This window comes from Petaurus breviceps, unplaced genomic scaffold (genome assembly GCF_028583685.1).
Source record: "Petaurus breviceps papuanus isolate PSGF00001 unplaced genomic scaffold, PetGlider_PUasm1.0 91023, whole genome shotgun sequence".
NCBI classification, from domain to species: domain Eukaryota; kingdom Metazoa; phylum Chordata; class Mammalia; order Diprotodontia; family Petauridae; genus Petaurus; species Petaurus breviceps.
Genome location: NW_027187398.1, coordinates 5,287,008 through 5,302,474, shown reverse-complemented (window position 1 = coordinate 5,302,474; position 15,467 = coordinate 5,287,008). Strand labels below are relative to the sequence as shown.

The 15,467-nt window shown below is 38.1% G+C and overlaps 1 protein-coding gene across 8 annotated transcripts in view; it reads left to right on the top strand.

Annotated features, from left to right (window-relative positions):
• Window positions 1-15,110, top strand: part of SYNRG (synergin gamma) — a 101,019-nt gene extending 85,909 nt beyond the window's left edge. For 5 of the 8 annotated variants that reach the window (XM_069078124.1, XM_069078123.1, XM_069078119.1 and 2 more), the window contains 3 exons: window positions 12,242-12,352; window positions 12,735-12,770; window positions 13,857-15,110. In XM_069078124.1, coding sequence (XP_068934225.1) covers window positions 12,242-12,352; window positions 12,735-12,770; window positions 13,857-13,988 — 279 coding nt within the window. In that variant the 3' untranslated portion in view covers window positions 13,989-15,110. The remainder of the gene's footprint in view (window positions 1-12,241; window positions 12,353-12,734; window positions 12,771-13,856) is intronic. The other 3 variants (XM_069078125.1, XM_069078126.1, XM_069078120.1) reach the window with 1 other exon arrangement.
• Window positions 15,111-15,467: the final 357 nt, after the last annotated feature.

Here is a 15,467-nt window from a genome sequence, read left to right as displayed (position 1 = left end):
TCTCTCTCTCTCTCTCTCTCTCTCTCTCTCTCTCTCTCTCTCTCTCTGTCTCTCTGTCTCTCTCTCTCTCTCACTCTCTCCCCCTCTGTTACACACACACACACACACACACACCCCTACACCTACATATCCTTTGATCCAGTGACACTGTCATGTTTTCTATTCCTTGAACAAGACACTCCATCTCCCAACTCCAGATACGTTCTCTGGCTGTCCTCCATGCCTGGAATGCTCCGCCTTCTTGCTTCACTGGCTTCCTTCGAGGTCCAGCTAAAATATCACAGGGAATTCTACAGGGAACCTTCTCCAAACCCTCTTAATTTGAGGGCCTACGCTCTGTTGATTCGTTCCTATTTATCTCGTATATAGTTTGTTGGTACGTAGCGGTTGGACTGTGAGTTCCTAGGTGCCAAGGAGTGGCTTTTGCCTTTCTTTGTATTCCCAGCATTTAGCAGAGGGCCTGCCGCACCGTAGGCCCTTAATAAATGTTTAAAGACTGATAGACAAGCCCTCAGTGCTGCAGCAGCTCAGACTCTAGTTGCAGGAAGAGTTCTGATCTGTATTGCTAGAATGGGCCTATGTAGTTACTGGCCCAGGCCAAAAAGAATTTATAAGAGGATGATCAATCAGAAGAGTAAACAGCAAGTACATTTTATCCCTTAAGAACATATCCCGTATCACACAGCTTGCCTTCTCACTGGGGGTTGGGGGAGGGGCTGGAAGGAAGGAGAAAATTTGCATCTTAAAGTGGGGAAAAAAATACTTAAAAACAAGAAATCTTTTGAGTTGCCAAAATCAGTATACAGACATTTATTAATCACCTACTTTATCCTGCATGTGTGCCAAAATTAACTTCAAAATCCTCAGATTTTAAGAATGTAGATTTTTTTTTTTTTACCAAGAAGAACTTATTGTTATATTCTCTAGGATTTACTCAGTGAATGACCAATTAATGAGTTGTGTGCTACGGACTCCAGTGGAGTCACAATAAAGGAAGCAGTTTTTACAAAGTTAGGGTAACATCTTCTTCTAGGAGTGACAGGATTTGGATTCAAAGGACTTGTGTTCAAGTCCTGCCTTTTTTTCCTTTTTTAAGAAAGTTAACCTACTATCTCTGAGCTTTTATTTCCTCATCTATAATCAATAAATGGTTGGACAAAATGATCTCTGAGGTCCATCTTCTCCAGTGCTCAGTCATAGGTAGCTTTTTCTAATGGGTTACTTAATTTAGTAATGCAGTTAAGGAAAAAAGCAATCGGCACCTTGCAAAAAAGACACTCCAGAATTCATCAGTTATCCACACTTGTATCTGTATCAGTAAGTATTGCCATGTCCCTATTAGTGTTCCTCTCTCCTCCCCACCCCTCCTAGGGCCAGCCCCAGGAGTTCTAGGAAAGCACTGAAATGATCAAATTATGTGACTAAAGACGCCAAATTTGGAGAAGTTGGATCAAGTTCCTTCACTTTGTAAGCAAAAGAGAAGGAAGACAGTTGCAGAATGCCATTTGGTGGTACTTGGCAGAAATGATTGGGCAAGACTGTTCTGCTTCTCCGGCTTTTGTTGATGCTTTTTGGCTGTAATTTTTTTTAAAGCCATCTTTCCATTAAGATTACAAGGTGCTTTAATTTTATATCAGTCATTTCATTTTGTAGTAAGTCCTTAGGTCATATTAATTCTGTGAAAATTAGATTTATGCAGAAATCTCCAAAAGAAGCCCCTTGTTATTCCTCTTGTGGTACTCACAATTGGAAAGAAAAAATAGATACATTTACAAAATAGTTGGCAAAGGCATAGTTATTTTGAGGTGTTTGGTTTTTTTTTGAAAGAAAAGATAACATGAAATTTCAGGATGTGGTAGTATTTTATTGAAGCTCCATTTGAATTGTCCCATCCTATTATGTTTTGGAAAAGGAGCTATATTTATTGAACCATCCTATACAACATTGATGTCAGATTCAAATAAAAACATCCCTACTGCCTACACATTGACTTAAAAAAACACACACACAAATTAATAGTCTTTGTTGTATTGCATTTTTATTTATTTTGTTAAACATTTCCCAATTTACATTTCAGTCTGATTCCAGAACGCTGAGAGTTCTTCCCCCTCACTACCCCTAACCCCTTCCCAGGCAACCTTGGGGCCATGAATGTGACACTACTGCTGAGGCTTTCTGGATCCAGCCCTGCCTCGTGCTTTTGCTGGTGCTGTAGTGGAAACATGCTGATGTGGGTTTGATTCTTGGCTCTGGCTCTTACTTCCTGTGTAACCTGGAACAAATCATTTAGCCTCCTCATCTGTAGAATGAGAGACATGGGCCAGAAGGTCTCTGAGATCTCATTCAGCTCCAGATCTAAAATCCTCTCCGTGACCTTCTCTGACAGGATCCAGTGACAAGCTCTCTTGGGGCTCCTGAAATTCAAGTGTCCCATGTTTAAAGGGAATTGGGTTTCTTCTAAATCAGACAAATTCCCAGATACTGTCATTGTCCCATACCAAGAGCAACAGAACTATAGTCAGTTGGTCATAGAGGGCTACAACTGTTTGGAGAGGACAGCCCTTTCACAAAAGGAATAGAATTTTGATATTTTTGTCAATTGGAAGTGAAGATCATATTTTGAGAGTAGTCATCTAGGGGCAGAATTGGCCCCAAAGGGAAAAGGTTTAGAATAATTCTTGTGTGGAATCTATCAAGAGAGGAATAGAAGAGGAGGTAGTGTTAGGAGTAATCCAAAGTTTGGGAATCTCAGTGGAGAAAGGATGAGGACAAAGGATTTAAGGGGAGAGGACAGTCCGGTGTTGAAATGGTTAACAGTAGGGTCAAGACAAAAGGAGAAGCGACACTGGAGCATGAATTAGGGGACTGAGAAACCGGTAAGGGATGAGGATTTCTGTAGGGATTAAGTAACCAAAGGCATGGTGCAAGTTAAGTGTAGGGAGTGTGCCATGGTGGTAGAGTGGACAGAACACTAGATTCTGTAAGAAAGAATTCTGTAGGGGCGGCCAGGTAGCACAGCGAGTAAGAGCACCGGCTCCAGTGTCAGGATGACCTGGGGATCGAATCCGGGCTCCAACACTTAGCACCACACCCAGAAATAACTTTGAGCAAGTTACTTAACCCCAATTGCTTAAAAAAAAAAAAAGAAAAGAAAGAATTCTGTAAAGAAGGTCAAGTTCAAATCTGACCTCACACACTTTGCCACTGTCAAGTCATTTAACCTCTGTCTGCCTTTGTTTCTTCATTTGTAAAAAGAGGCTGATGATAGCCTACCTGTCAGAGTTGTGAGGATCAAGTGAGGTATTTGTAAAGTGGTTATTAGCACAATGCCTGGTATAGAAGGTACTTCTTAATGCTTGTTCCCTTTCTTTCCAGATTTTACTCCATTTTCTTAGAAACTGAATTGAGTCAGTGTATTAATGAAGTGAGGAGTCTTTATTAGCATGCAATTTCATTACACAGTAATATGTTTTTAAACTGTACTGTGAACACTACAGAATATTCATATATCTAATTAGCTATACTCTTATAACTATAATTGCTTTTTGTCCTAGTTTGCTTTAGCAAAACAGTAGGCTTTCTTTGCTCACTTTGTGAGATTGTAACCAAATCATTTTTGTTTGACAATGCATGAAGCTAGGGATCCCCCTCAAAGATCCTTTGCTATGTAGAATTAGTCTGTATAACATATACCTGTCAGTTCTGTGCAAAACATTACACTACCTTAGTGTAGGTTCTCATATCTCATCTAGACCCTTACAGGAGCCTCCTAATTGATCTTCCTGTTTTTAGTCTTTCTCCTCTGAGGCATGGTGGTACAGTGGATAGAGCATTAGACCTGGAGTCAGGAAGATATGAGTTCAAATCTGGCCTCTCTTACTGAATCACTTAACCTTTATTTTCCTTAGTTTTTTCAACTATAAAATGGGGGTGATAAATAAAAGACCTACCTCTAAGGGTTGTTGTGATGATGAGATAATATTTGTAAAAAGCACTTAGCACAGTGCTTGGCACATAGCAGGAGCTATATAAATACTTATTCCCTTCTCTTCTTCTCTAATTCATCCTATCATAGCCTCTAAATTAATGTTCTTGAAACACAGGTTCAATTATGCCACTGATCTTGCGCAGAAATTTCCCTGTTGATGCAGATAGGCTACCTAGAATAGCCATATAACACTCTAAAACAGTTATAATAAGAGAAGTACACATTTTTTAAAACCCTGAGGTTCCATCTCACATTAATCAGATTAGCTAAGATAACAAAAAAGGAAAATAACAAATAATAGAGGGACAGGGAAAACAGGTACTTTAACTCATTAATGATGGAGCTGTGAACTCAATCCATTACTGAAAAGCAGTTTGGAACTGTGTCCAAAAAGCTGCTAAAGTAAATTGTGCATAATACCTTTTGACCCAACAGCAACGTTAATTAAATCTATTCCCCAGAGACCCAGGAAAGAGGGAAAAGACCCTTAGGTACAAAAAATATTCAAGAGTAGCTCTTTTTGGTGGCAAAGAATTGAAAACTGAGAGGGGTGGCCATCACTTGGGAAATGGCTGAACAAGTTATGTTATATGTATGTGATGGAATGATACTGTGCTGAAGGAATTATAAAAGGGGGAGTTTCAGAGAAACCTGGGAAGATTTGTATGAACTGATACAGAACAAAGTGAATGGAGGAGAATACTACAGTAAGAGCAATATTATAAAGATAAAATTTTGAAAGATTTTGGAATTCTAATCAGTAATTACTAATTAATTCCAGATAACTCATAATGAAACATGTTGCCCACCTCCAAACAGATAAATGCTGCACTCGGGGTATTTTTTTTTTGACATGTTCAGCATGATAATTTGTTTTGCTCTACTATATACATGTTTACAGGAGAAGTTTTTATTTTTTTTGCTTTCTTGATTTTGGGGAAAGGGGGAAGGAAAGGAAATAATACAGATCTAAAAATTTTAAAGTTAGCTTAAATTTTAAATTTAATTTTAATTTAAAACAATAAAGTACAGATCTGACCGTGTCCAAAAAAAAATTCCCTATTGCCTTTAGGACACTTAACCTGGGGTTTATAAACTTATTTTTAAAATTATATTTTGATAAATGTTTCAATATAATTGATTCCTTTATACTCCTATGTTTTATTCTTTAAAAAAAAACTTTTTGTGCTGGGCAATGGTAGCATGCACACTTATAATCCTTACAACTGGGAGGCTGAAGCTGATGAATCTTTTGAACTGAGCTGCATTGGAATAAAATGAATCAGGTATCTGAACTATTTCAACATTAATAAGATGAGCCTCCAGGAACAGAGGGAATTATCAGGTTGCTTAAGGAGGAGTAAACTGTGCTAGGTTGGAAATTATGCAGATCAAAACTCCCATGCCAATCAGTGGAATCTGGGAGTAGCCCCTATACTTAGAACCTAGGTGAATACATTGAGGTTTTTTTTAAATGCTAAGAAGGGGTCCATAAAGCTTCTGACTGCCAAATGTGTCCATGTCACAAAAATGGCTAAGAACTCCTGCTGTAGGATAAATACTAACTTCTTCTCTTGGCATTTAAAGATTTCCATAATCTTGCCTTCACCTCTCTTTCCAACATTATATACTCATATGTTTTCAGCCAAACTGAACTACGTACTGTGCCTCACATTTGGCTTTCCACTCCTACTTCTATGCCTGTGTACATGCTGTCACGCATAATACCTAAAACGAACATCCTCCTACATATTTTTCTTAGCATCTCCAACTTACTTTAAGATTTAATTTGGGAGGCAGGAAGTACCAGGGGCAGAAAGAGGCATCAGGGAATTCCTGAACTAGAGTTGGGTATAGGAGTGAGGGCCATCTGACAGTTCTGTCATCCATTGCCCAGTTCTACATCTCAGATACAGGGCAGAGAGGATCCCAGCTGTGGACCCTTGCTGTGTACTGAGCAAGGAACAAATTCCAGGAAGCAAATGGTAGCTATTTGGCACTGATCCCAAGAACAGACTATAGCATCCTAGGCCAAAGGGGAGCGTGGAGTTTAGTTCCTGTGAACCTGCAGAGCTTCCCACATCTGGCTAATAGTGACTAAGTCCAGAACAAGCTGCTAAAACTCCCATCCATGAACAAGCCATTAGACCCAAACCTGGGTCAAGGAATTTGCAGAATTCAAACCAGAAGGTCAGAGAGCAGACCTCCCCAGTGGATCACACCACATTTATAGCGCTGAAAGCTTGCCCCCAGACTGAGCTGTGAAAGCAGCAGCAGGACATAAGAGTCCAGAAGCTGAGGCCAGACCCACCTCCAAAACGGGCAGAGCCCAACACAAACATAAAGTCTAGAGTCAAGATGTAGGCTGAAAGAATGAGCAAACAAAGAACCTGATTATAAAGATTTTTTTTATGGAGACAGGGAAGCTCAATACACAAACAGAAGAGAACAATTCAAAAACCTCTAAGTAAAATCTTAAAGAAAAATGCAGCTTGGACACAAGCCCAACAAGAATTCCTAGAAAAGCTAAAGCAAGAACTTTTAAAAAGATTTTTTAAAACAAATGAGAGCAGTAGAAGGGGGAAAATGAGAAAAAAATGACAGCTGTGCAAGTAAGATATGGTAAAAGAGGTACAAAAAAACTTACTCCTTGAAAATTAGAATTGGCCAAATGGTAACTAATGACAGAGATATCAAGAAATAATAAAACAAAGACAAAAGTTGTTTGGTTTTTTTTTTTTAATAGAAGAAAATGTGAAATATCTCAGGAAAAACTGACCTGGAAAATAGATCTAGGAGAGATAATTTGAAAATCATTGGACTACCTGAAAGCCCCCCTCCCCTCCCACACACACACAAGAACCTAAACATCATTTAAAAAAAATATAACTGCCCCAATTTCTTAGGATCAGAACGAACATAGAAATTACAAGAATTTATCAGTCACCTCCTCAAAAAAACACCAAGGTGAAAGCACCCAGGAATATTATAACCAAAATCTGGAGTCCCCAGATCAAAGAAAAAATGCTACAAGAAACCAGAAGGAAAGAATTCAGGTATGGAATAAGAATAGGATCACACAAGATTTAGCAGCCACTATACTAAAAGAGCAGAAAGCTTGGAGTATAATCCTACAAGGGGAAAAATGGATCTTTAACAAAATAGCAGATTTCTAAGCACTCCTAATGAAAAGAACAGAATTCACTGACAAGTTTAACATAAACACAGAAACCAAGAGAAGTATAAAAAAACAAACATGAGTGAGTAATTACAAAGGACTAAACAGAGTTAAGCAGTTTACATTTTTATATGGGGAAATGATACATGTGACACCAGAGTTCTTACAGTCTAATTAGAAGTCCTGGGTGTGATTCTATTATGTTCAAATAACTTCAAAGGAAGAATGGAAGGGTAAGGAAAAGGAATACACTAGAAGTAGGGTGAGAGAAGAGGAAGAATGGGTAAGATTATCTCACATAAAAGGGGTATGCAAAGAAGAGTTTATATAATGGAGGGGGGCAGTAAAGTGAGAGACACTTGAACCTCTTATCTGAACTGGTTAAAGAAGGGAAGAATACATATACACATTTGGGTATAAAAATTCATTTACCTGACTGGGAAGTAGAATGAAAATGAGGGGTAGGGAATAAGGAGGGCAAATTAAGGGAGACAATAGTCAGAAGAAAAGCAGGTAAGAAAATAAGATGGAGGAAATAGAACAGCATGGCAGAATAGACTAGAAATTAGAATCTAACAATAAGTTATTTACAAGAAACACTTAAAAAAGAAAAATACACATGGTATTAAAATAGGGGCTGGAGCAGAATCAGTTTACTTCAGCTGAAGTAGAAAAAAATGGGTAGCAATCATGAGCTCAGACAAAGCAAAAGCTTACTAATTAAAAGAGGAAAAACAGGAGAACTACATTTTGCTAAAAAGTACCATAAGCAGTGAATTAATACCAATACCAAACCTGTATATATTATAATGCCCAACATCTAAATTTTAAAGGAAAATGTTTAATGAGAAACAGTCAAACTATACTGGTGGGGAGGAGGAACTATGTAAATTGAACCACAAAATAAAGAAATTAAGGACCTGAAAAGAATTTTGGAAGAGTTAGATATGCTAGACCTCTTAGAATATTGAATGGGAATAGAAAGTATGCCTATTTCTCTGCTGTGCGTGGGGACCTTCACAAAAAATTTTAAATGTATTAGGACATAAAAACCTCACAAACTAAGAAAAGCAGAAATATTAAATGAATCTTTTACCAACCACAATGCAATAAAAATTATATTCATTAAAAGGCCTTTGAAGCAAAGATTAAAAACTCATTGGAAACTATAAATAACAATCCTAAAGAAAGGGTAGGTCAAAGAAGATATAGAAACAATTTTATAAAAAAAATTTTTAAAGACAGTTCAGGTGCCACTCTTTCCCTGCCCCCTAGGATGGCAGTGCCTTTTTTCTCTCCTGAAATTACTTTGCATTTATCTGTGTACATGGGGAATCTTCCCCTTCTATCCCCCTCCCCCCAACACCCTTAGAATATAAACTCCTTAATGGCAGAAATTATTTTGATTTTGGTTGTTTTTTCTTGGGGGAGGGGGGAGAGGGAGGAGTCTTTGTTTTCCTATGGCCTAACACTTGGTGGATAGCGTATTTGTTGAATCAGATTAATACTATATTCATTGAGGAGTTAAAGGTATAACAAAGAACCTAGCTTTCAGGCTAAAGAGAAACTGCATAGAGGAGCATATAAACTAGTGCAAGAATGTATTGTCTTGGGGGTAGGAAACACAAAGGAGAGGGAAGAGGATTAAATGGAGCCGGTGATAAGAGTTAGAGCCTATTCTCAAGCTTATTATTCAGTTTCAGGTGTTTGAGTTTCCTCATGTAGGATCATTGCTATCCAAGGGCTCTTTCTAATTTTTATCCTCTAGGATTTTGAAGGGTTCATTTTCCTCCTTTTGGGATGGCACACAGATAATTTATCAAAATACCATATTTTTTGGAAGGAGCATTGGAGTCAGGACTTGGGTTCAAATCCCAGCTCTACTACTTACTGTTAGTGTGTTGTATGTGTTGTGTGTGGTTTGTCCTTCATTAAGAAGAGAACCATAAATCAGGGAGATGATGACATGACTTGCTATTGACTTTGATTTGAGGGAAAGAGGGGTGTGCAAAATCACCAGCCTAACGTTTCTCCTCCAGAGCCATCTGGGTCCAGTAGTCAGATATCAATCAGGATGACTGGAGATGACCCAGGATGCAGTGAGAGACCTTGACTCTTTGAAGCTAACGTCTTTTCAGGTTCTCACTTTGAGGCAATGCCCATTCAGTGAATAGCCCTTCTAAGAAGTGAGTCAAGGGATGGCCCCTTTAATTTAAAAAAATAAATGAAACTGGGTAGGGAAGACCCTCAGGGTTGCTGGCCAGGAGATAAGCAGTTACTATTTTCATTCACTCTGAGCCAGGGGGGGCCAAAAAATAACCATTAAGTGGTGCTCAGGCAGGGACCTATTGTCCCATCCTTTCCAGGAGAGGGACGGGTATAGACTGGACCTTGTACTAAATCACCAGGGATATTTAACCTCTCTTTGCTCATCTGTAAAAGGTATATTACCTGGGAGGATTTCCTCTAGCTCTAAATCTATAATCCTCTGAAACTACTGTCTATAATGCTTTCTTCATTAAAAGAAGCCATCAGAAAACAGAGCTGTCAGAACAATGGTACCTAGGACATTGCATGTGGAATACCTTTAGAATATCCAAATTTTGAACGTTTACTTAGTGCTAGCAAAGGTTCTGAGAATATACTCTTTGTATTGACGAAGGCCCTATCTTGTTCATTTTATTGTAATAATTGCATCCCCGGTATGAGGAAGCCCTGTGTCACAAAGTGTATAAAGGGGAATAAAATGTATGAAACCTGAAAGGGTAGAAAGGTGTCTGGTTGTTAAAAACAATGGCGTTCTCTCACTGGCCATACGGGTATCATACTCTTACTTGCTGGTGCTCTGCCCAAAAGGGAATATAAATTTTAATTTCTGAAACCTTGTTTTGTTTTTTTCTTTCTTAAAGACCAGGTAACCCCAAACCACAGTAGCTAAGTTTGAACAAGAATAGGTCCCAGGCCAAGCCCTATACAGTCATTGTTTGGGGCCTGATCGGCTCATTATAAATGTAAATAAGTTTCTGTTTTGGCCAGAAACCCTTAGGGTCTATCCCCTCCCAGATTTTTTTTAACTAAAGAAGCCATTCTTGTTAAATCTTAATCACTGAATGGACATTGCCTCAGTCAACCCCTGAGACCCTTTGCTTGAAAAGGTGAAGAGCTCCCCCTGCATCCAGGGCCATCTCTAGTTGTCCTGATCTATATCTGACCACTGGACCCAGATGGCTCCAGAAGAGAAAGTGAGGCTGGTGACTGCACAGCCCTACCGCCCTTAAATCTAATTCACTTGCATGTCATGGTACCACCTCCCTGATATCATGGTCCTCTTAGACAATGAAGGACAAACAACAATTCCTTATGTTGCTGAAGAAAGTCTCCCTCTTGTGGTAAAAGGTTTAGGTGGAAGGACATATAATGACTGTTCCAAGCTTCTTGAGGGTGGAATAGCACCTGCTTTGTTGACATAGCTCTGTAGGTGGTTGACTATCACTATGTTCCGTTTTAAGTTTAGAAGAGGAAGACTACAGGCCTGGAAAACAAGGAAAGCCAGTTTCTGCCAAACAGGTAGGGCCTAGAGAAGGGAATTTCGGCTTCTGCTTAGATGATGGAAATTCCATTTCATCTGAACTTAAGTTCAGTCCATTTTACAAATGCTTCTGACATGCAGTAAATAAGTATACTATGGGTGTGTATTTTACATATACATGTGAAAACACTTAATACAGTTTAAACAGCTGATATTTTTTAATATTCCTCCATAAACTTGTCTCCAGGAAGCTCTGATTTCTCATTATACATGTATATGACTAATAATATCCCCAGCTGACAGGAGGGCAGAGAACTTGTAGTACAGTTGAGAAGTTCAGATGCACTCCCAGATCTTGTACTTACATCATGTGTCATGTTTTCTTGGAAGATAGTATAGCCATTTGTCCTTGATTAGACATAAGATTCTGTGCCCAGCATTTTTGTGTGCAAGTAGTATATAATGTATGTCTTTTAAAACTTAGACTAGCAAATAGTCTCAATATAGGCAAAAGTACTTTCTAAAATAGGCACTCTGATTGGTATGCACACAATTTTAAACAAAATCACAAATTTAAATCTGAAAAAGTTCCTTTTATTTAAGAGTAAAAATCAAAAATGTTTCATTTCCAGTTCTCAAGCGGCTCTGTTCTAGCAGCCTGAAGGGAGTATTTCTACTACAGATAACAAAGATGCAATTCTGTTCTTAATCAGCTCTTTTAAAATCCCTTTCAATTATAGTTTCTAATTACCTAATTTTTATGATAGGTTTAATGAATCTGGAACTACCATACCTGCACACTTTGAAATTGCATGTCTAGGGTAATACATATTAAACTCCCCATTTACCCACACCTATATACAGGATCTTTTTTGATCCTCCTAAACTCCATTTGAAAACTAGAGCAAGTGTTATCCCAGATTTTACAAAAGAAAAACCTTAAACACCAAGGGCTTTTGGCCAAAGTGAACTTAAGCACATAAATTGTCCTCTGACTTACAGAAAGCCTTAGCACTTCAGCATGGTTCACAACTTGTTGGGTATGCAGTGGAACAACTTAATGTATCAGGTATGGGTGGAATTTAAATGACTTCTAAAGCTCTTTTCAATGCTAAAATTCTGTGAGGAAGATTCCCTCTCCTTCTGTAGTTTTTATGTAGTCTAGAAAGATGCAACTTAAATTCAGGGGATGGTTACTTCAAGAAACTACAGTACCTGTTTTAAGTTTTCACACTGAAAAGGAATTAAATAACTACATTTTTGTTGGATAGGAGGGTGAGAAAAAAGGAAACTTTACATTACAAAACAAATAATAATTTTGCCTTATTGCTCATAAATAACTACTATTGAAACTTAACTGGGCACAGGGACATTCAGGCAGAAGTCAGAGAACATGCACACTGTCTTAAACCTTCTGACAAATGTTACTAATTATAAGATCCTTTATTTTGTTGCTAGTGCTGCTACCAGAAATGAATGATCAGAGGGCAAACCAAACAGCATTTAAAATTGTTGGTCTTTTAACTGTTTCTCATTGTCTTTATAGCCAGATGAAAATTCATTGGATTTCTCATCCTGTATGCTTCGTCCTGGGATTAAAAATGCTCAGGAACTTGCCTGTGGGGTATGCCTACTGAATGTCGATTCAAGGAGCCGAGTAAGTTCCAGGCCTACCCAGACTAACTCAAAGTACTGTTTTCAAAGTCTCATGGGAAAAGCAAGCTCTAGTCAGTCTTCTTTGTAGTGTCTTCCTCACATGTATGTTACCAGAGGCTAGAATTTTTATAAAGCTCCAAGGAGCCAGGTTACTTTCTTTATAAAGGGCAACCAGGGAAGCATGTATTCAGTACTGTTTTAGTTGGGGAGAAGGGGGTTGTTTTTGGTTGTTTTCAAATTAATGAATTTACTATTTTCAGTGTGTGTAAGCCAAGGTACAAAGTACAGCGGGGCTGTTGAAGTAGGGTCAGACATGAAATAGTTTGGAGGTAGGCAGACGTATTGGGAGTCTTGTTGACCTTTTGGTTTCAACATTATTTCAGAATGAAGAGAAACCTGCAGAAGAACATCCTAAAAAAGTATGAACCAGTCACATCTTTTCTTAGTGTCATCATCTTAATTATGAGTGTCGAAGGCATATTGGATAATTCCACTGCCGTTCTGAATTGTTCCTATCATGAATCCTTCAGTCATTTTTGTTACTGTAATGTTAAATCAATTAACATGTCTTTGTGACTTCCCTTCCGTCTTGTTTTGCATGCTTGTATCTCATGATTGTTTTTTCACATATTTCTTCCTCCTATGGTGTGCAGGACAATTTTGTGGCCAATTTATGGAGAAGCCATTCAAGTTGTAGTGACCAAGATTAGACTACAGAGCTAGAGTGCTTCGGGATTTGTCTAGAGCCCATCAAACTCCAGGATCAAAATAATTTGTGTTTTTAGGTTTGGAGTGGGACTTTTTAGTACCTTTAAGTAAATTCCCATTAATTTCTCCAGGAATGTTAAATAACCACAGCAAGTGACTAAAGGCAAGAGAATTATTTTTTTATTCTCCTTGCTAATGTTATCTTTCAACATCTCTGACAACTCAGTTATCTGAGTTGTTAAGTCATTTTTGATAAGCAAATGCTGTGAGTATTCTTGTTATATAGTAATTGCTTTAGCAAGTTGATTCAGACATCACTGTTGGATCAACTCAATAGCACAAATTGTTATTTTTTGGCTCATTTGAGGTTTTATTAAAATTAATCAAATGTGAATGAATAAATTTTCAGATTATGTCTAAATCAGATTATTAGCATTAAGAAAGACCCACTAAGTGAAAACAGGGATTTTCTGCAGCCCAAGAAATTGATTTGGTCACTGTGGCTTTACATACCTTTCTTTGTGCAGTTTTTCTACACAAACATTTGCCATCTTTTACTGAAAGCCATTTTATTGGCAAGAATCTGTTCTTTTTGAGCAGAGAAATAGTGCTGTCACTTCAACTTTTACAGCCTAAATAGCTTTGATCTTAATTCTGGCCACACCCCTTCTTCTACAAACTTCATACAAGTTTGGGGACTCAATTTTCTCCCAAGGAAAATGTCAGTCTGCCCAGTTCTAATGTAGTTACTCCACAAAGCCTGACCTTTCTTCCCTTCAATCTTTTTGTTTTTATAGGCATTCAATTCTGAAACAGACAGTTTCAAACTGGCATATGGAGGACATCAGTATCACGCAAGCTGTGCCAACTTCTGGATCAACTGTGTAGAGCCCAAACCTCCTGGACTCATCCTACCAGATCTACTCTGAGGACTTCTATTAAGCACCAGCTTTTTCCTGCCATGTCCCCAGGTAGTGAGGGGACCAATAAATGAGTAATGCAAACTAATCTCCATGATTCTGTATGAGGAACTTCCCAAGAGGAAGATAAGGATGGAGTCCAAACCATTACTGGTGTCTCCCACTGTGAGAGCCCCCCTGTGTGCAAAGCTACTGATGAGAGAAGGAAAATGGTTACCCTTCTGTATCAGTCTTACCTTAGCCCCGCCCACACTGTATTAGACATAGACACCACAGGTTTGTAATTCTCATTCTCTTACAATGTTTTAATATATAGATGATCATTTTTCTCTAAGGAAGCATTTGCTGCTACAATTTGAAAACTGTGAATAACTGACAGAAGAAATACAACATTGTAGGACTAGAAATCATGAAAATACTGAGTCTACTTATTTAGATATAGAAATTGTATTTGTCCTGTGGGATAAAATACATTTGTTTGCTTTATTTAAATAAAAGGATTAAAAATGTTTGGGCTGATGGTTAAACTTATAGTGCTGTGAGTCCCAGCAAACTTTATGATACCCCACTGTTATAAAATCTCTCCTCTTCCCTAGATTCTAATTTGCTAAGAAAACCGTCTCAAAAATGTCCAGGGATATCTTCATATGGAAAGACGTTCACACTAGCATGAGCACCTCAAACCTTGTGCATCAGTTTGTAAAATTTTTTCCCTAATGATACCCCTGTCCTGAATCTCACCCCCCTGGACAAGGCCCAGGGCCATGATACTTTGCTGGAAGAATCTGTATTAGCAGAACTGTTTACACAGCTGAATGGTCTTTATTTGCAATGAGTGGCCCTTCCTGAAGACTATATGAGGATCAACACTCTACAGTACATAGTTTTAGATATGTAACTTTCTTTTTTGTGGCAAGAGCTTCTGATTTATAAGTTGTAAAAATTTGGATAAATTAAAATCTAGGACAAGGGTCATATGCTGTGTGAATTTTCTTTGCCTTGTAACTGAACAGTTTTTCAGAAAATAAAGCAAGGCTGCTTGAGGACTCCTCAATCCTATGGAAAATAGTTGGGACAGCTACAGTTTTTTGTTTTGTTTTGTTTTTCATAAAAAGCTTCTTTTAAACCAAACTCAATTACCATGTATTACTCATCATCTCAATGTACTGTACTTAGCTTGGATTGCTAAGAAAAGAGTGCATGGCATTGCCTGCAATTGCTTTTATATAATTGCTTCATTTTCTCCTTCCCCATGACAGGACCATAAAGGAAATTCTGTTTTACTTCCAACTACATGTAGAGTTCACTGAACAAAAGAATGGAAAGAGAAAAGTGTAGCATGAATTGGAATGGAATTGTTCATTTTTCTGCAAACCAAATCAGTATCAGCTAGTATGACTTGGATGGCCAACCCCAATGTGCTAAGACTAGACTTTCACCTAATAAGTTAACCAAGTTCCCAGAGGCTAACTAGATCTCCTGACAGGG